Genomic DNA, 22,917 nt, shown 5'->3' with positions numbered 1-22,917 from the left:
ACAGTGCAAATAGTATGGGACTCAGGATAGAGCCCTGAGGTACTCCTCTAAGGACCAGTGACGCCGAGGAGTTCAACTGATTGCCATTCATCTCAATTATCTTGACAAATTGTTTCCGATCACTAAAATAACTATCAAACCACCTAATTGTGTTATTTGTGAAACCGTAATACGAAAGTTTGGAGAGCAGGAGATGCGTGTCTATCGAATCAAAAGCGCGTGAAAAATCAAGAAGGAGTAGCATGGTGCCCATCCCTTGATCCTGTGCTGTAAGGATATTGTCAACCACGTCGGCAGTAGCAGTAGCTGTGCTATGGTTTTTACGGAATCCAGATTGCAAAATAGGTAGGATATTTTTATCTTCGACATATTTAGTCATTTGATTATATATTACCTTTTCTAGAATTTTTGACAGACAAGGTAGGATGCTGATAGGCCGTAAATCTTTTAAAACGGTAGGGTTGTCAACTTTCGGCAGTGGCTTAACTATGGCTGTTTTCCACGCATCTGGGAAAGTTGAAGTCTGAATGGAACGATTTATTATAGCTGTTATAGTCCCAAGGCTCTGTGGAAGGGTAAGTAATAACATTTCTAGTGAAATTTGGTCCGTGCCTATTGCATTCGACTTCAAACTTTTAATAATTTTTAAAACTTCTCCTTCACTGGTTGCTTTTAGGCTAAACATGTCTGAACCGTACCTATGGAATTCATAAAAGGTGTAGCTAGATAAACTTGTAGGGGTACTATATGGGACGTCTAAGAAATGTCCGTTTATTATTTCAGGGTCTCTTAGGGAACTGGGGATTTCTTTTTCACTTTCTTTGTTTATATCTAAAATGTTTTTAAAATTCTTCCATAAGATTATCGGTTTTTTTAAGTGTGTATTTATATAGTATTTAAAATAGGCACTTTTTTCTGCCTCTATTGCTTGGTAAACTATTTTCTTCAGTTCCTTATAGTAAGTTTTATGTGGATCTTTTTTGGTTATCTTATATCTTAAATGACTATCATTTCTCAGTTTCATCATTGATCTGATAGTATAAGTAATCCATGGATATTGGGTTTGCTCTTTAATCAGAATTTTCTTACAGGGTGCGTGGGTATCAAAGATGTTACATATGAAGTTATTTAACAATGTTACCATACTGTTTACGTCGCCTACGTCATTTATATCTGTCCAGGCTGTAATGTCTAGATGTTGGTCAAAAAGATTAATGTCGATGTCCTTTAAAGGTCTAGCCATAATCCAACGTGGTTTAATTTTTTCTTTCTTTATATTTAAAGTCGCTGTAACTATTGCATGCCTTCCTAATTCAGATATGTGCTTGACACAGACATCGCGTACCTTTGCATCTGTACATATTAGGTCTAAAAGTGTTTCACTATGCTCTGTGAAATGAGTTGGTTCGGATACTAGTTGAGTTAAATTTGTACAATAGATAAAATCATAGAATAGCTTTGTCTTATTTCCTGTCTCATTTAGTAAGTTTATATTAAAGTCACCTAAAATAATCATGTTGTCATAGTCTGCAAAATGTGAAATAGACTGGGTCAAGGAGTCTAGAAATTTTACTACGTCTTGCCATGGGGGTCTGTATGCTGTACCTACGATAATACGCTTTCCATGAGTATTTAATTCAAGCCACATTTGCTCTATAAATAGCAGGTTAGGGGGATCGCATTTTCGTATTCGGAGACCTTTTTTCGTGTAAAAACCCACTCCTCCTCCTCGGCCGCCTAGTATATCACTGGGCCGTGGTGTATGGAGAAGCCGATAGCCTGGCATCTTAGGAGCGAGTAAATCTTCTCCTTCTCGAATCCATGTTTCGTTAATAGCTATAATATCACAGGCGAGTTCAGACATACTTCCAATAAATTCTTCATGTCTAGTGCGCAGTGAACCGGCATTAAACAGTCCAATTTTAAAATGTTTTGAATTATCTTTTTTTAACATGTAATTTATAAACCTGAAAGATTTTTATTTTCAGCTTGAGGGATTTGTGCCAGTAAACAGGTTTTCTAGGAAATAGCAATAAATATACATAAAGACATATAATAGAGTAGCGAAATATATGACTAATAATAAGAACTTTTGAAATAGCAAGAGCTGTAGTATACACGCACTCGCTCCAGCTGCAACCTGCATCACTACTCGAGACAGCAAACTTTACAACCTCAATAAACACTTGCGCAATACATTCGCAGTGGTTTATGTTTATTTCAAAATTATTATGACTTACTGAAAACTTAAAAGTAGCTATTTTTCTAAGTTCAATGAAGATATTTACATTACATATTTTTTGTGGATCACCAACAAGTAGAAATATAAAATATACTGTAACAACATTGTGTACGTGCATGTGCATAATGCTTAACATATATAAAAAACAATAATTACGATAGTACATAAAATATGTGTTAACAAAACAAATTTGTAGTACAGAGATAGAGAGGGCCATTAAGTATTGAAACAAAAATGTATACTCTAGTACCTTTCTTTCACCCCAACTGCAATGTCGCCAAAAACCCGTTTTATATCCGATTCCGATTTGATTTGATGCGCCGGTTTTCCCTCTCCCAGGCGCGCATATATTTTTCCTTTCTTAGTCCAGGTGTATTTCCAACGCGCTTGTTTAGCTGTTTCCCGAACCAAATAAAATAGGCCTTTATTCTTTTTCGTTAACCTTTCATTTACGTAGAACCGTCTAGTGGGAGGGTTCAAGCCTAGGCCTTCAGTTGTGGCGCCACGTCGCGTTCGGGCGTTACGAAGGAAATCATCCCGCAGTTTCGGTCGCGACAGCCGCACCACAAGTCGTCGGCCCCGGCCTGCGCCGTCGGATTCGGTCTTCTTGCCAACTCTCTCCGCATACACAATATCCCTCTCATCGAGATCAATCCCCAGCTTGGTAGCAATACAAGTAGCTGTGTGATAGGGATTTTCCCCATTTAATTCTGGGAGATTTGAAATTTCGATATCTCCCTGGAGGAGATCCTGGTCCCGATCATCAATATCCGCTTTAAGCTGTAAGATCGTTTCTTCTAGCTTGGTAGTTTCCGTGCATTTGTTACGGGATGAGACTTTGACTTCTTCCTCCAGGTTCGTCAGTCTACAATTGAAATCATCCATTCGTTGGTTGCACGCTGTAATAGCACCCCGTATGTCGCACAGGTCGGCACGAAACTCCTTGATCTCCTTACTTAGGTTTTGTAGCTCTTGGCGGAAGAGGCGTATTTCGACGCTCAAGTCTAATGACTGAGTGTCGTCAAGGTTTTTCATTTCACTGTATACATTCGATGTGGTCGTCGTAGGTGTATTTTTTATGATATTCGCCTGCACGGGTGGCCTATCTGTCATCTTAACAGGAGTATTTGCGTTACCGACTTTCGGCCTCCTCGATACGCACTCCGAGCAGTCCCACTGCGCATTTGGTTGCGCGTTGTCACCAAGTCCTACGCACGCTTTGTGATACAATTTAGCGCAGCGACTACATGTAGCGGCACCTATTGTCGACATAAATTTTCCACAACCTCCGCAATGGTTCATATCGAAAACTGATATTGATTAATGCTAGGAGGTGTATTTGACTTCCTATAGAGGGCCGATTCGTCGGATGCTAGATGATGACCTTGTCTTCCGATAGATGGCGTTCTATCTTGGTGGCGCTTAGCTCGCGAGTGTCGTGTTGTCGCGTCCAAACACCTACTGCGACGAGTTCGTCGTAGTTCAAAATGTAGCCAACAGGTAGTGTTGAATAGAAACAGTTAAAAAGCGGGTACGCTCAACTCAATTTTATGTTTGAACTGACCTCTTTTTTTATAAATTCTGTGCTGCTTTCGAAGATATTCTTCTCTTTTTCAACCCTTCCCGGCCAGATTTGTACAGGATAACGCTTCCACTAATTCACTGAACCACCATTCACACTTGCATTACGTTAAAATTGTTTAATATGTAAAATTTACATTTATTTAATAATTAAAACGGTAGACACCCAGCCGTCCCGATCGCGTCCGTGACGTCACCCCTATCACTATCTCACGCCTATCCTACCCCTACCCTACCACTTTCCTATTCTACCCGTACCTCTACCCTACCACTACCGTACCTCTACCCTACCCCTACGCGTCCCTACCCGTACCCTACCCTACCATGTAACTTCTCTATCTTACTCCTACCCTTAGCAAAATCGGTCCAGTCCCTCGAGAGTGGTGGTATGACCAAGAGAAATAGAGACTTCTATGCTAACAATATAAAGAGGTAAAGTTCGTGTGGTTGTAGGAGGTAATCTCTGGATCTACTGGACCGATTTGGAAAATTATTTTACCAATAGAAAGCTACGTTATTTGCGAGTGTCATAGGCTATGTTTGATCCCCATATTCACACGGGAACGGGAACTACGTAAATGAAAGCGCCGGGCGTCGTATAGCGGAATTTCTGCGGCTTTTAGAAATTTTGTATTATCTCCGAAACTATTTAAGTAATTAACATACTGTAAAGAGCAAATCTTATCTCCGTAATATCCTTGTAATTATTAAATAATTTATTTTAATAAGGATTAAAGTTTAGTTGTATAAATAATGACGTAAACCTAAGTATATAAAATAAATAATTTTTAAAAACAAAAAAGGTACTATATCTGCTAATATATAGAAGACTAGCGGACGCCCGCGACTTCGTCCGCGTAAAAATCGATGTCAACTTTCAACCCCTATTTCACATTCTATTTTACAAGTTTTATAACTTATACCTAATAATTAGTCTACTTATCATTTTACATATACAAATGTACCTAGAAAAATTAAGGACTTTCCGTACAAACTTACTTCACCCATTTCTGATTTTGTTTTCGCGACAAAAAGTATCCTATTATCTACGTATTATGGTCTCAAATCGTCTTAAGTATCATTTAAATTCATTCTGTAGTTTCAGCGTGATGACCGGTCAAAAAAAAGGCAAACAGACAGACAAAAAATAGAAAATAGGCTTCAGTATCGATCTCCTACCTCTACCCTACTCCTACCCTACCCGTACCCTAACTGTATCCTACCTCTACCCTACCCGTACCATCCCCTCGTGTGTGTCATCACGCTTGAGAAGATTGATTTTGAAAAACCTGTGTGTGGATCAAGCTTCTAAAGATTGATTTCATACTCATATCATTTTGACCTTTTTTTTGTTGTTTTAACCTATTCTTGTCACACTCTAACTTATTTCACATGTAGTAAAAAGAACAAGGATGGCATATAATCACTCATAACCTGTATAAAACACGTCTGTGATTAGTACTGACAGTTTTTAAAACCGCGCTCTAGGAGCGCGGTCTACAGACGAGGATTTCAAAATCATATTTTTTTTTAATCTTTGTACATTAGGAGTGTTTTATTCTTTGGTAGAGTAAAATAATGTATAGAAAAAGTAAAAAACCAAAGACAATCTAGAAATAAAGGTAAAAATTTAAATTATAGCGGGTTTTGTGCGACAGTCGGGCAACTATCGCGCGTTCGGATTTCAATATTTTATTGAAAATTACTTGTTTTTACTGCATTATTACATTTATTAATTAAAATTAGCTTGTTTAATAACAATTCCAACAAAAAAATATATTTAAATAGCTCCTATAATACATTTTAATGCAATCGGGCGTTTTAAACACGCGTGACCTTGGAACGCTCGACTTTTAAAGATGGCTCCACAGTGGGCTGCACTTAGAAATCCGACTACACAGTGGAGAGCCTACCCGTAATCTTCCCTTTCTCTACCCCTAGGATAGGGGTAGGCCCTACCCCTACCCTACCCCTAACCTAGGCATACACTCCCCTACCCTGCCCTATCCCACCCTACTCCTACCCTACCTTTACCCCTACCCTACCCTTACACAACCCCTACCCTACCTGTTCCCTACCCTACCCTACCCTATACCTTCCCTACCTTACCCCTACCCTTAGAAAAATCGGTCCAGCCCTATGAGCGTGGTGCGATGACAAAGGAAAATAGAGACTTCTATGCTAAAATTATAATCTTTGGAACTAACGGACCGATTTGAAAGATTGTTTACCAATAGAAAGCTATGTTATTTGCGAGTGTCATAGGCTATGTTTGATTCCCATATTCACACATGAACGGGAACTACGTAATTGAAAGCGCGGGGCGTCATGTAGCGGAATTTCTGTGTCTTTTAGAAATTTTGTATTATCTCCGAAACTATTTAACTAATTAACATACTATGAAGGGCAAATCTTATCTCCATAATATCCTTGTGATTATTAAATAATTTATTTTGATAAGGATTTAAGTTAAGTAGCATAAATAATGACGCAAACCTAAGTATATAAAATTTATAATTTTTAAAACACAAAAGGTACTATATCTGCTAATATATAGAAGATAGATATATGGTGTCGCGGACTTTTTTGTAGAACTTTTAAAGATACATAAAGCCTCCATACATTAATTTAAATTTTACACAATGATTAAGGCAGCGCATGCGAATAAGTCTGCTTAAGAGGATTTTCGGTCCGACCTGTATGACAAAAACTGTGTTAACTCGGCGAATATATATCATACTAATATATAAAATATAGCCTATAGCACTCCCCGATAATGTAGCATTCTAGTGGTGAAAGAATTTTTGAAATCGGACCAGTAGTTCCGAAGATTACCCCATTTAAAAAATGTGACAAACTTACAAACTTACAAACTTTACCTCTTTATAATATTAGTATAGATAGATATACGGTGTCGCGGACTTTTTTGTAGAACTTTTAAAGATACATAAAGTCTCCATACATTAATTTCAATTTTTCACAATAGTTAAGGCAGCGCATGCGAATTAAGAGGTTTTTCAGTCCGACCTATAAGAGAAAACCCGCGATAACTCAGTAGTTAAATATGATAGAAATATAAAATAGCCTATAGCACTCCCCGATAACGTAGCAATCTACTGGTGAAAGAATTTTTAAAATCGGACCAGTAGTTCCGAAGATTACCCCATTTAAAAAATGTGACAAACTTACAAACTTACAAACTTTACCTCTTTATAATATTAGTATAGATTGACATTGTTAAAAATTTAAAAAGAAAAAGAACTAATAAATAAATGAGAGAATAAAGTACGTCATTTATTGTTATAGCCATAAACTCAGATAATTTTGAGGGAAAAATTGTAAATGTTTACTTTTTCATCTATAGGTACTAAGAGGTACATTTTGTAGGACCTATTATAGGGGGTAATCTCTCGAACTGCTGAACCGATTTAAAAAAATAACTTGGAACTTACACTAGGAAGCCACGTTAATAGGGATGATGACAGTTTTTTAAATTGTATATAAATTAAGAGTATACTAATAGCAAAGCAATTTTGTAAAAGCAACAGGGTATCTGCGATCATTACTTTCGGACCTACAGGGATTTAAAGGGTCAGATTTGCGGCGCTGCCGCGGATCCCTGAAAAACGCTCCATACAAAATAAAACAAAATTACTAATATCTTTGTTATTTGTGCGTTTATGTTTATAGTTCATTTATTGAAAAATGTCAAATTTAATGTAAGGAAGCTAAAACTGTATGAATTTTCATCAAATTACGAAAAAAAAATTAATAGATTTTGAACTCTTATAATCTTATTTATTTTGCAAATATCCAGACAATCTTTGTTTTTTATGTATACATTAGTTAACATTGATCTTATTTACCCGAATGTATCATAAAAATCAATATATTCAAACCTAGTCATCATCCCCATTGTGAATGTTATAGGCTTTATTTTATCCCCGTATTCTCAAGAACTAAGCGGGTAAAACCGCGGGGCATCGGCTAATATTATAGTCCACCTACTAGTGAACGCCTGCGACTTCCACGCCAATTTGTTTTTTTTTCAGTAATTTTTCTTACATCTGTCTGTAATTAAATGAGGCCCATACATTGCGCCAGGTACTGTATGAGAATCAGTTTAATAAATAACTTTTGACTTTTGACAACAGTCTACACCCTACACTCAAGGACAAACAGCCTTCGATCCAGTGTTTAGCCGATGTGACTTCGTTTTACGACGAGGTCCTGGAATCGAGTCGTGGTTGCGAAGTACTGAGCTTTTCTTTAATCTATGTCAAAAAGTTATCGTCCCGTTGGGCACTTATGAAATAGGTATATTTTAATTTTACACATATTTAGTTATTAAGCTTCCTACGTAATTAAGTTCTCTGAAGCTTGCCCCCGTTCACCGCCGAAAAACGACGAACGAACGAAGACATTTTCTCTGAGGTTTAAAGTTCAAACGAGTTAGCACAAAACTGCGGAGACGGTGTTCTTTATTTCACGGTAGCAATGCTCATTTCTCCAGATAAATGCAATACATTCGGTTTTGATTGTAGAAAATTGAAACGTAACCACATACAACAAGGTATATTTCACCTTGAACAGTTAACCTGATGCCTGTAGTACGTCGAGACGTTGGTTTACATTTTATTACTCGGTAATAAAGGTTTGTTTAGAGTGGGTATTGCCGCATTGTTACCACCTTATTGTTATTGCTACAAGAGTCATTTTCGCTAAGGCAGAATACGCGAAAGTAATTTCGAAGTATGTGGTGATTTATACTATGTGGAAGGAGGTGAAGGTATTGGAGTTTTATTAATGACCTGAAAGGTATTGAAATAATACATCTCGCAGAAGTGAAAGACTTCCTGTAGGCCTCGCGTAGCGCTACGACATGTCTCCTGTAACATAGTGTTCTTCGAGATAAACCGCTATTGAAGCAAAGAGGCGGTAGGTATACGTCTGCGGCTCGCTGAACGTCGATGGGGTGTAGACATAGTTGCAAGTCAAACAGACGTAGCGGAACGAAAACTGACTATACAAGCCGCACGTTTGTGCAGCTGAAGAACCGTAACCACTTGCGTCTGAAGGTTTCTTTGTTAATTACTACCTAATTACCAAATTATCAAAAATTTTCAACTAACAACTTTATTATCATCATCGTAAAGCTTCTATTTGAACAAAACGAATTAAAGCGTTCTTTTGATGAGCTCATAAGTTAAGACTAGATTACGACTGTGACTTTGCACGTCAGTTATCGGGATCCGCCGCCCAGCTCGCACATTACTACATAGTAAAACAGAAAGTCGCTTTCCCTGTCCTTATATCCCTTTATCCCCTATGAATGCTTTAAGGATTTTGATGCGGTGTTATTTAATAGATAGAGTGGTTGAAGAGGAAGGCTTATATGTATAACTAGCGACCCGCTCGCACGGGTGCAATGCTGATACTAAATACACTACACAAAAACTGTAAACGTTGTATATAAAAACATGCTCCGCTCCGGCTTCGCACGGGTATCATACTAATATTATAAAGGAGAAAGTGTGTATCTAAGTGTATTTGTATGTTTGTTCTTCCTTTACTCTGCAGTTACTGAAGCGATTTGGCTTTGGGAAATTTCGAATAGAAATATATTTCACTCAGGATTAACATACTGAAAGAAAAAACATTTATTTAAAAAATTGTGCCATACACCACAATGCCTAACTAAGCACTATTGTTGTGTCTGATGCTACAACCACCTGATCAATTGAAAATCAAAACTAAAGTAGTTGAAGCATCAAAAACCACTTCGTTATGTTTGGCACAACCTTGAAAAAAGGTAACAGCTCAGCATTGTGCCGCATAAACCAAGCAAAGTACTTGGCCAAGCGGCGCTGATTTTCAGCTGCTACCTCGATCCAGGTGACACCACGGAAATACATAGCCACAGTGACAATATGCTATATTATTACCTTTAAATTAAAAACAAACAACCTTGAATTAATATGCTAAATAATAGGACTACGCTAAACAAATACTGCTACTTTTCATTGCGGAAAAATCCATAGTTTCCGTGAGATTTGTGAAAAACTGAATTCCACGCGGACGAAGTCGCGGGCGTCCGCTAGTAGTGAATATTGACAATCATTATTATCCCTCCGTCCCTGAGCTGAGGTCCGAGTTACACAGGAGTCGTTTCCGCTCCCTTCTTCATTTAAAATTTGTACGTTCGCCCAAATCCCCCGGTGACGATAATCCCCGAGGTCCCCTTAAGCAGCCTACAGGAATCCCACAATCGAAAATATAATCCAAAGTGATTCATCAATATGTTGCAGCTATCAGGTTGAAATGGCTATGCCCGCCTAGGTCGGTATTAAGCCCCGGTATGCAATGAACTGTGTAGAACCACTCAACGTTCAACAACGTGGCTTAACGAAAAGCTGCCCAAACATGTGATAATCATATTTATATTTTTATATTAGTTTGCAAAACTGCCAACAATTACATAACCTATCGTATTAAAAATAACTAATATACATCCATTTGAAATTGTGCCTGACTGTGCCTGAAATTGTATGTGATGCAAACATCACGCTTACATTGGCTATATATTTCTGACAAAATATTAATTTACTCTAATAAACAAAGAAATACAAAAGTTTAATTACCAATTAATGGGAGCTTTGTCTTATACACTCTTTGATCTGACCTTCGATGATGACAAATCAGAATTAATAATCTGCGGCATGTTACAATCCTTTGAACCAAGCTAGAACCCAGAGTAAAAAACGTAAAAAGGTCATGAATTTTATAATCCTAATCTCAGGTATATTATTACCCGGTAATATCCCATAGTCTTGGGTGAAATGAACGGTTAGGTAACTTAATCTCTCAACAGTAGTCTTGGGTTGAGTGAACTGAATGGTTAGGTGGCTTAATCACTCAACTCGAGTTCGTCGGCTCTCCGAACTATGTGCCCTGTCCATTGCCACTTCAGCTTCGTGACTTTCTGAGGTCAGTGACTTTGGTTCTTCTGTAGATCTCCTCGTATTTTCTCATTTAATCATGCTCCAAAACTCCAAGCATAGCTCACTCCATCGCACAGAGACAGTAAACCAAGCCTTTAAAGAAAGTTTTAAATGTACAGAAATCATGCCCATTCCGTAACACATATAGCAGTAGCCAGTAGGTATAGAACAAATATTGGCATATGCTAATTATTATATGCAACCATTGTTAATAAATAGCCGTGTTAGAGCGATTTACATCTTATTCATAGCTGGTATAATGGCGTTCAGAACAATCGTCACGATCCTTCTGTTGTCGATAGCCATTTCTACTGGAAATGGTGCAATTCTTGAACCACTCGTGAACCTTTTGCTGAATACGGACAAGCCTGTCTCGGATCTGCATAAGAGCCGTGTGCTTAACTTTACAGAGCTGAGTGGTCTGCACGGGTTTACGACGGAAGAACACACAGTGACCACCGACGATGGGTACGTTATCACCATTTTTAGAATGAGAAGAGGGGACTGTGACGAGTGTACAGGACGTCCGGTGCTGCTGATGCAAGGCTTGTACCAGGGCCCGGAAGCGTGGCTGGACGCGGGCCCGGACGCGGGCCTGGCGTATCTGCTGGCGAACGAGTGTCGCGATGTGTGGGTCGGCAGCCAGCGCGGCACCGTCCACGCCAGGAAACATGTCAATCTAGATCCAGATAGAGATGCAGAATTTTGGCAATTTTCGGTCGACGAAATAGGTTTTTATGACATACCGGCTACTATAGATTATATTTTAAAATGTACTGAAACAGAAAAACTGAATTATGTTGGCTTTTCCCAGGGTGTTGGAACGTTTGTCGTCATGTGCTCCGAGAGGCCTGGTTATTGCGACAAAGTTAATATGTTCATAGCTTTAGCTCCGGCGACGAGACTTTACAAAACGAAGTCTGTGATGTTTAGAGCTGTTTTTGAAAGTTTTTACGCATTGGAAGAAACTTTGTCCTCGGCGGGCGTCAATGAAGTCTTCGCTAGAGGAGGGTTCTTGCAAGGGCCGTTAGCTCAAATGTGTGAGTCTCCAGCGAAAGCCCAGGCCCTTTGTGGTTCTGCGTACGGACTGATAGATTCATTTCATGCGGGATCCGTAACTAATGAAACGGTGCGACTGATAGCCTCTCACTTTCCGGCTGGTACTTCAGCTCATAATTTGGCTCGATATGGGCAGGGTTTGCTTACGGAAAACTTTCAAAAATTTGATTATGGAAAAGATAAAAATGTCGCAATGTACGGCACAGAGCAACCACCGGTATACAACGTGAGTGCTGTGACTGCGCCTTGCGCAATTTTCTATGGACTAAACGATCATATCGTTGATCCGGTAGATGTGTTTTGGTTCAGGGATCGATTGCCGAACTTGAAGGAAGCGACGCCGATAGCTGTCCCGCAGTGGAATCACTTCGACATGATACACTCGAAAGACATTAAACCAGTCGTCTTTGATAAATTCTTCCACTATATATAATTTATTAATATTTGCGGTAAAGTTTGTTACCATGTAATTTTTTTCAATACATAATATATTACTTAAACAAAAAAACGGGTTGTTTGACTATTTTACCATTATATAATCTATGTTTAACTAGTTTAATAAATTCTAGTTGTGTATTTACTTTAAACATGATACTAATCCAACGACACATTTTGCTAGTGACATACATCTAATACGAGTAGTTCTCAAACACTACTGACCCGATTTTAATGAAACTTACATCATCATCATCAGGCGATGTCGTCCAGTGCTGCACACAGGCCTCTTGTATAGACTACCGAACACCACGAGGTCCAGTGGCTCTCTGTTGCCTGCTTCACGTCCTCGATGACGAAGACGGAAGACGAAATACGAAAGTTTTACACTATTCCCCTAATTTGGAGTTTTATTAGACCTATTTATGGAGATGATGAAGCTGTTTGACAAACAGAACTGTGCAGTTCTGACAATATAACTTTACAAACGGGATCAATACATAACCTACTTTTTTGAAATCGGTTAAAAACAATTATGCGCATGCAAATCAAGAGCATGTTATAGAGCATAATCATTTTATCATGAAAAGTCTGTGACTGAGTTTAATTATTTTTGTTTTGAAATTTGTTCGAATCCTGCAACTAACTCCATTTTTAATAGACTTAAAAAAGCAGGAGGTTCTCAATTCGTCGGCCTGGAACCAGGAGCCAGGAACACGCGTGGACTTATTTGGATAATTATTTTTTGCTTGAATGAGTACATTCAAAGTCAGTCGTCATCATGGTTTTACATAAAAATATTTTTGATGGAATTTTGTTGTTCCATGTTATTGAAAGTCCAATAAATTTGTCAAACTCAAAATGTTACAAACACACCTATGCCTGAAATTATACGTGAATACTTTGGCAAACTTCGTACTACCATTTCAATAAAAAAAAACCCAGGTACATATATTTTCTCTGTTTTCCTTTGTTACAAGACGATTTTTTTTCGATTTCTCCAAAGGCAGACAATCAAGATAAAAATGATATTATTATCTTAAAATATTATATTGTTCAGACACAGCACTATTAAATTTTAATACACTTAAAAATTTAAATATGTTATGTATTAAAATAAAGAAAAACATTACACAGAAATAAAATAAAATAAAGATATTGATAACTAGCCATCTTAGTGTTGCGCCGTCAGTTGACAAAATGGCGTTCGTAACAAACGCCAAGTTACTTGTTCATTGCTCATCTCTGCTGGTAATGTATCACCATTGACGCGCCGAGCTACGTCTCTTTATTATACTCGATGAAGTCTTTCTCAGACTTTCAAAACGACACTTATATGAATTTTACAGAGATAACTGTTCAGCACGCTTTCGATGCCGCAGAACATTCAGTGACCACCGACCATGACTACATTCTCACCATATTTCGAATGACAAGACGGCGTCGAGTACAATAAGTCACCATTGCGGAAATGGAAATTGTCATTCAATGGAAAAAACTCGAGATGATGATGATATTTATCTATACTAATATTATAAAGCTGAAGAGTTTGTTTGTTTGTTATATTGAACGCGCTAATCTCAGGAATACTGGTCCAATTTGAAAAATTCTTTCTGTGTTAGATAGCCCATTTATCGAGGAAGGCTATAGGCTATATGTTATCTCCTTATTCCTACGGGAATGGGAACCACGCGGGTATAACCGCGCGGCGTCAGCTAGTTTAATATGAAGGACGAGGTTCGGTTGGCATAAATATTGGAGGTACAATAATGCTGACCACTTGAGGAATCCTCTCGCCATGCGTATGTATAGTATAGTAATATCGGGTATTAAAACTCCAATTGAAACCAGTGTTCAATAAACTACAGCTTACAATACAATACCAGATTACTAACACCTGCGTACTTGTACATGAGCTATGCTAGAGTAGTAGTGGTCTGATTAGTGAATTAAAGTTAAGTTAACATTAGGAACATGGTAGTAAAGTGTGGATTCTGGATATCGTCATAATCATAACTGACTGAATTTTTTTTAGACAACCCATTGACAATATATTTTACTAGCTGACGCCGCGCGGTTTTAGCCGCGTGGTTCCCGTTCCCGTAAGAATACGGGGATAAAGTATAGCCTATAACCTTCCTCAATAAATTGGCAATCTAACACTAAAAGAATTTTTCAAATCGGACCGGTAGTTCCTGTGATTAGCGCAATCAAACAAACAAAATCTTCAGCTTTATAATATTAGTATAGATGTGATTTATTTAATTTGATGTATAGAAAACCTTTTTATCCTGTAGACAAGTCGGTGAAGATCTTATATTCGGATACTCTGGTTATAATATGACTGACAGAAGTGGATTCAGACATTTTCATTATTTGCTAAGTCAACCAATAAACCACCGCCAGACATTACAGGTTAAGAGCTTCCACCACACTGTTCCAGCATTTAACTGGATGAGTCAACATGACTCATCCAGTTAAATCCATCTACTTACTGAATTGGATACAAAGTACCGCCTCAGTCAGTGGTCGGATAAGTTGAACAATACAAAACTTATTTAAGTTACAATTTAAGTAACTGAATACTTATTTTTATTTGCAATACTTACGAGTATCTGATTTGTTTATGAATAAATCGGCATAATCAATTTATTTATAAACAGGATAAAAAGATTTTGTATATATTTTAAATAATTACAATTACATATTTTAAGCTCATTTATCTACGAGGCAACCAAATTGTTAACGTAGAGCGTGTTATAAGTTTTTATCCTTCATCATTATCCAATAGTCCACCACGCTGGCCCAATGCGGATTGGCAGACTTCACACACGCAGAGAATTAAGAAAATTCTCTTTATTCCTCACGATGTTTTCCTTCACCGTTTGAGACACGTGATATTTAAATTCATAAAATGCACACAACTGAAAAGTTAAAGGTGCATGCCCCGGACCGAATTTGAACCTACACCTTCTAGAATCGGAGGCAGAGGTTATATCCACTGGGCTATCACGGCTCATTATCGGATCGGTTTTTATCCTTAGATTTGCTCAAATAATTATTTGACTCTCAATAGATTTTTAATAATTAGGTGCCAAAAATTTAATTCAAGCTTTTTACTTTAAACTCCAATTAGTTTCCATTAAATATAATTACAAGTTCGTGTTTGAATTATAAAAAATGTTACGTGAATTAGGTGAACCAAATCACACCCCTGTATCTCTACCCTTAATCTTCATCCAGTAGAGTGGTTACTAATCATTGATGTAGATAGATTATAATAATTTATCTTTGTGTACGTAAAAACATTAAATATTTCTATGACGTACAGACAATGTGCGATACCGTTTTATAGTGTCATACATAATATAAGCAAGTTATAGTTTATTTTTTTTTATATAAAAATACTAACTACATCGTTAGTTGTTAGAATGGCGTTCACAGCAAAGGCCACGTTATATTTACTATCGGTAGCCGTTACTGTAAGAAATAGTATAAGTTTTAATCAAAAGAGTAGCTTTGCCGGCCCTCACGTGGATATTCATAGAGATCATTTTATGAATTTCACAGAGCTAAGTGATCACTACGGTTTCGCGACGGAAGAGCACACAGTGACCACTGAGGATGGATATGTCCTTACTGTTTTTCGAATGACAAGACGGGACTGCGTCGAGTTCAATAAGTCTCCGGTGCTGCTGATGCACGGCCTGTTCCAGAGCGCAGACGCGTGGCTGGACGCCGGGCCGGACGCGGGCCTGGCGTATCTGATAGCGGCCCAGTGCCACGAGCTGTGGGTCGGCAACCAACGCGGCACCTACTATGGCAGGCGACACGTGCGACTCGACCCAGACAGAGATGACAAATTTTGGCAATTTTCGGCTGACGAAATGGGTTTTTATGACATACCTGCCACTGTAGATTATGTTTTAAGAAGTAGCAAACGAAAGAAACTGAGTTATATTGGCTTTTCCCAGGGTGCTGGCACGATACTTATCATGTGCTCCGAGAGACCTGGTTATTGCGACAAAGTTAATGTATTAATAGCTTTAGCCCCGGCAACGAGAATTGTCAACATAAAGTCAGTGGGATTACGAGCAGTTTTCGAAACTGCCAACAGATTGGAAAGAGGTTTATCGCTGATGGGCGTTCGTGAAGTTTTCGCTAGAGGAGCGCTCGTGCAAGGGTCGCTGGCTCAACTGTGCAAGTCTCGAGCGACTGCCCGGGCCATCTGCGGTGCTACGGCCGGGCTGATAGATTCATTGCACCCGGGGTCCGTAGATGATGAAACTCTGCAGTCGATAGCCACACACACCCCAGCCGGTACTTCGGTGCACAATTTAGCTCGATATGGACAAGGATTACTGACTGATAAATTTCAAAAATTCGATCATGGAAAAGTTAGAAATCTCGCAATTTACGGAACAGAACAAGCGCCGCCGTACAAGTTGAGTGCCGCGACTCTGCCCGTCGCACTGTTCTACGGGAGCAATGATCGTTTGATTGTCTCGGAGGACGTGTTCTGGCTAGCGAAGGGATTGCCGAATGTGTTGAGGATAACAAAAATCGCTGACCCGCTGTGGAATCACTTCGACATGGTGTACAGTAAACACATTAAGAAAATGTTGTTTCCTAAAGTGAATCAGTGTTTACTAAATGCCTGTAAATAAGTGTCCAAAAAATTACTATTGCTGATTTTGTCAGAGAATGGAAGATGAGGTTTGTTTGGTATACATATTGTAAGCAACTTGGAAGTAAAATAATGCTGACCATTTAAGGAATCTTCTCGCCATGCATATGTCTAGTATAGTAATAGGTCTTAAAATCCCAATTTAATACAGTATTCATTAAACTACAGCTTAAAATAGAAAACCAGATAACTAACAGCTATATCATACTTGTAGGTACGTGGTCTATGTTATAGTAGTTGTGTTAACAAAAACATAACCCCGGAAGTAGCTTTAGCTAGATGTGTACAATAATTATTGTGCTAGTATCTCCGCAGTTAGATGTATTTTTAATTAATGAATTTTGACTAATCTTAAGCTGCATATTAATGTATATTTTTTGAATTACCATTTAAATATGAATAATAAATACTCGCATGCTTGTATAGTAGGTTGCTTACGTTACAAAAATGCTACCGTTGGATAAATATCATGCCTTAAAATTATTGTACGGTCAAGTAATTTTGAGAGACTGAATTGAGAACCTCCTCCTTTTTGAAGTCGGTTAAAAATACACTATTAGATAAGATCCTGTGTGTCAGATGACCTTCACCGACCTGTTTTCCGGACACAAAGATTTTATATCAAATTAGATCATCAATAATAATATATTAAACAAAAATTGATGAGCCTATTCATTACAATCAAACAAACAAACAAAGTTTTCCTCTTTATAATATTAGTATAGATGAGGTGCCTAAAAATGTCAGGATATGATTAATTGACAATTTAATGTTTTTCAAATTTTCACTTTTTTGTGAAACTAATATACAACCAATCGAGCAAGCGAAATATGAAGCTTAAAGAGTATGCAAACATTAGGTTGACTATTCTCTGGTCACAACTCTGGGGTAGGCAACTGGCAGGCATAAACAGGCAAATCGATACTAGTAACTAGTACTGGTTTGATTAATGAATCAAAGTTCATTACGAACCCGGAAACGAACGAATATCATCGTAAACATACCATTGACTGAAGTTTTTTAGGTAACCAAAACCATATTGAAATTAATTTGATATCAAAAAACTGTTTTATCCGGTGGACAAGTCGGTAAAAGTCTTATATTCGGATCCTCTACAAATTGGAGAAATTCGTTCGTAGCATTCTCGATATTCCGCGGGGGCCGGGAGGGGGATAACGATGCCCCGGGCGCACGTCTTCATACCCGCGCAGTCCATCCCTCTGCCCCACGCACACGACTTCACACCCGCGCAGTCTTTCCCCTCCCGTCGTCCACATATCATGCGAGTATCATCAACGAACTTGCTTGAAGCTATAGGTATATGATTGACGGAAGTGGATTCAGACTTTTTTATTATGATTTGCTAAATTAATAAATAGCCCACAGCCAGACTTTCAGAGTTTCTATCACACGGCTCCAATGGCGAATTTGACGTAACGACATTACTGGATGAGTTCCGACTCTTTCACTACCATTTCTAGTTCAAACAGTAGTCATGAATAGAGTTCCATGGTACGAAAGGGCACTAATTGATACCACAGACTTCCACACTCATGGTGGCTGCTGTAAGTTTCTTCATGACAACAAAACCTTTCTAAGTTTTAAAGATTTAGAGTCTCTCTAGGGACTCATCACCGATGGGTGGTGGTTCGATCCCCGCCCCTTTGGTCTATTGTCGTACCCACTCCTAATACAGTCTTTCCCGACTAGTTGGAGGGGAATTGGAATATTGGTCATTTAAAAAAAAGATATGGCAAATATTCTTTAAAAAAAAAGTTACAATTTACCCGGAGTACCTACTTGGTACTGTTCAGTTACAATAGTTACGAGTGTCTGATTAATAATAATCGGCTTAATAAACAAAAAATAACAAGATAAAATTATTTTGTATGTTTTTTTAAATAATTACACTAACTTTTTGCTTACTAACCAAAACGCAGAGCGCGTAAAATAGCTTTTATCATTGGCTTTGCTCAAATGAATATTTGTATCTCAATAGAATTTTACAAAATTAGCAAAACTGTACTTCAAGTTTCTTACTTTAAACTTCAATTCATTTCCATTGAATATGCTAGTTTGTATTTGAATCATATATGTATAATATTTTTAACATGAAAATAGACTTTGAAGTCTATTTCACGAGACGTATTAATATAAGACGTATTTCAGTTATTTTGATTTCAACTCAAAATTACTAAACCGATTTTCATGAAAATTAATTGGCATCAATCTGGAAGTATATACTCTTTTAAACAAAAAATAATTTTCAAAATTGGTTAATAAATGACGAAGTTATGAGGTAACAAACATTAAAAATGATCTTGAACCAATAACAACATGGTTCTCCAGCTCCATCATGATATGTGGACCAAATCAAACTCCTGTATCTCCATCCACTACTACTTAATATTTATTCAGTTAGAATGATTTCTAATAATTGATCTATATCATACTAATATCATAAATATGAAAGACTCCCTGTCTGTCATTTGTTTGTCTTCGTCGTCGTCTTTCGAGATATTTGAAAGGAAGGAGAGTGATTTATGCTACTTTTTGTCATTTTCAAGGTAAAAAGCTAAAAATTGGTATGCAAACTATTTCTCATTATTTAAGGGTACGGGTAGGGTTGGGGTAGGGTCGGGGTAGGGTATAATCATTCGTCTTTGTGTATGTAAAAATATCAAAAAATTGTTTTATGTACAGACAATGTGCAATACCGTTTTATAGTGTTATACATAATACAAGCAAGTTATAGATTAGTATTTCAATATACATACATCGTTAGTTGTTAGAATGGCGTTCATAGCAAAGGCCACGTTATTTTTACTATCGGTAGCCGTTACTGTAAAAAATAGTTTAAGTTTTAATCAAACGAGCGGCATTCCCGGTAACTCCGTCAGCCCACACGTGGATATTCATAGAGATCGTTTTATGAATTTCACTGAGCTAAGTGGTCATTACGGTTTCGCGACGGAAGAGCACACAGTGACCACTGAGGATGGATATGTACTTACTGTTTTTCGAATGACAGGACGGGACTGCGTCGAGTTCAATAAGTCTCCGGTGCTGCTGATGCACGGCCTGTTCCAGAGCGCAGACGCGTGGCTGGACGCCGGGCCGGACGCGGGCCTGGCGTATCTGATAGCGGCCCAGTGCCACGAGCTGTGGGTCGGCAATCAACGCGGCAACTACTACGGCAGGCGACACGTGCGACTCGACCCAGACAGAGATGCAAAGTTTTGGAAATTTTCCACCGACGAAATGGGAATATACGACATTCCTGCAATTGTAGATTACGTTTTAAAAAATACCCGCCAGGAGAAGCTGATATACGTCGGCTTCTCCCAGGCGGTAGGGACGAGCCTGATCATGTGCTCAGAAAGACCCGGCTATTGTGACAAAGTGAGTCTTATAATAGCACTGGCTCCGGCAACGAGAATCACCAACATTAAGTCAGTGATGCTGAAAACTATCTTTGAAACTGTGAATAAATTGCAAGGAGTTCTGTTGTCGACGGGTGTCCATGAGCTGTTTGCTAGAGGAGCGCTCGTGCAAGGGTTGTTAGGTCAACTGTGCAAGTTTCGATCGACTTCGCGGACCATTTGCGGTACCGGGTTAGGCCTTCTGGATGCGTTTCACCCGGGGTCCATAGATGATGACGCTCTGCAGCTGATAGCCACACACACCCCGGCTGGTACTTCAACGCAGACTTTGGTGCGATATGGACAGAGTTTAAAGACGGACAAATTTCAAAAATTCGATTATGGAAAAGCAAAAAATCTGGAAATTTATGGAACCGAGAGACCTCCGGTCTACAACTTGGATGCTGCGACTGCGCCGGTGGCACTGTTCTACGGCCTGAACGATAATGTCGATGATATAGAGGACGTGTTCTGGTTGAAAAATCAATTGCCGAACTTGGTGGAGGCGATACAAATCGCTGACCCGCTGTGGAATCACTTCGACATGATCTATAGCCGGCACGTTAAGAAATTGGTTTACCCTAAAGTGAAACAGTATTTGTTTAATTATAGTTAACAAGTTTTGTTTAAAAATATACTGATAAATTGTCTTCGGATCTTATATTTACATAATAATTATACGTATTATAAGTAACACCTTGCAATGGTAAATATTTTTACCTCTAAAAATAATTTATTTAAGTATAAATACAATCTTCCATTCATTTTATTTTTGCAAGCCCTATCTTTTCTCTTTAAACTCCAATAGAAATGGTTCCAGAGAGGTTGTTCATAGGTGTTTGTTTGGTATTGGTTATTGGACTCAGGGCTGTGGTGACCTTCGTCAACTTTATCTAGTCGTCTTTTTACAATATCCAAAGCCAACTCGTTTTCCTAAGGTATAGAATACCTGCTTTTAATTATTGAATTATTGGCTAGTGCAGATGCTTGAGGTAGCAGTGTGTGTGAAACATGAGTACTTAATCTGACAAATGAATTAAGGATAGGTTGCCCATCAACCCACATTGGAGCTGTGTGTTAGCTCTAAGCCCAATATCCTACAAAGGAAGGCCTGCCCGTCAAAATATGTTGATAATGACGAGAATCCGATCAATCCAGCTCCTCCTCCAGCCCCCAATCCATATACGAGTATTTACCATTGTTCTAAATAATGTGCATAAAGTAACAATATTGTGACTATAACGTCTGGTTTATTAGTTTTAATATTAAGTGTATAAGTGTCACTATTTAAAGTATAACATCTTTCTATAGTGACATAAATTGTTAATATCTTTTCATGACCTTGACTAATTAATTCTTGAATGAACCTACTAACTTCAGTCTATTACTTGCGTTATGTATGCTAAATGGTATAGTTGTACTCTTTCTTAGAATGTATTGTTGTTTTTTATTTTAAAGGAGTAGGTTCTTAAATTAACCAATATTTTTTTATGTATGTTCTAGTACATACGCCTAAACCGATTTGAAAAATTATTTTTATGTTTTGAAGTTGTACTCCCTATGTGGTTCCATATTCATCATGTCAGGATCTGATGATGGAAACCTGGAGAAATTGAGGAGAACTTTCAAAAATTATAATTATGACTATTATGACACACATTGAAAATGATGAAAGCTGTAAATTATGTAATATATAAATGAAAAAAAATGTCGGATCCAATGGAACTTCTAGTGGACTGTTTTCTTCTTCTTTTTCTTCATCTTCCTGCTGGATACAAATAGTATGTTCTAAGAGTGATACATCATATCACTCGACACTGATATCGTAATTATCCTCATCTAGTATCGATTCATTAACGTGCATATTACGAATAAAATATATTTTTCAACCCCTGTATCACGGAAATGGCAATACTTATGAAAATAAGTGTGGATACATTTTTTGTAGAGAATCGGATGATCTACAATTTTTGTCTGAACTTCTTTTGCTGTAAAACTCACCGTTTAGCTGAAAAACGCGAAAAACCTATTTTTTGCAAACTTTCACCATCAATATTTTTTTTTGCACAAGGGGGATTGATGCAATTCATTTATAGTATTCTGAACATTCATACCAATTTAAGCCGATTTTATTTATACCGGATTTTGGTCCGATTTGAAAAATTCTTTCAGTGTTAGATATCCCATTTATCGAGGAAGGCTATAGACTATATATTATCTCCGTATTCCTACGCAACGGGAATCACGCGGGTAAAACCGCGTTGCGTCAGCTAGTTAATTTTTGCAGAATTTTTACTTAATTTTCTTTTTACTTTGTAAGTGCTAAACCAATAAATACCTAAATAAAAATCCACACCATGTATAAACCCATATCTATAAACCACAGGAGTTTCTTCTACAGAACCCTGCAACAAATGGAACATTGTAGAAACATAATTATGTTTTATTACGAGTAGATACAGTTGGCTAGCGTTAATTAATTATAAATAA

At 37.9% G+C, this 22,917-nt stretch overlaps 3 protein-coding genes across 4 annotated transcripts in view; all 3 read left to right on the top strand.

Annotated features, from left to right (window-relative positions):
- Nucleotides 1–22,917, top strand: part of LOC112058396 (uncharacterized) — a 147,574-nt gene that overhangs the window by 76,450 nt on the left and 48,207 nt on the right. The gene's annotated exons all lie outside the window — the stretch shown is intronic.
- LOC112049846 (lipase 1-like) lies at nt 10,985–12,384 on the top strand. Its single transcript, XM_024087886.2, has one exon. The coding sequence runs from the start codon at nt 11,021–11,023 to the stop codon at nt 12,314–12,316; it is 1,296 nt and encodes a 431-aa protein (XP_023943654.2). The 5' UTR covers nt 10,985–11,020; the 3' UTR covers nt 12,317–12,384.
- LOC112049871 (lipase 3-like) lies at nt 19,752–21,126 on the top strand. Its single transcript, XM_024087911.2, has one exon. It carries the CDS (start codon nt 19,799–19,801, stop codon nt 21,041–21,043), a length of 1,245 nt encoding a protein of 414 aa, XP_023943679.2. The 5' UTR covers nt 19,752–19,798; the 3' UTR covers nt 21,044–21,126.

Source organism: Bicyclus anynana, chromosome 2, assembly GCF_947172395.1.
Source record: "Bicyclus anynana chromosome 2, ilBicAnyn1.1, whole genome shotgun sequence".
Classification (NCBI taxonomy): domain Eukaryota; kingdom Metazoa; phylum Arthropoda; class Insecta; order Lepidoptera; family Nymphalidae; genus Bicyclus; species Bicyclus anynana.
The sequence above is the reverse complement of the archived record's forward strand: the minus strand, read 5'-3'. Positions and strand labels throughout refer to the sequence as shown.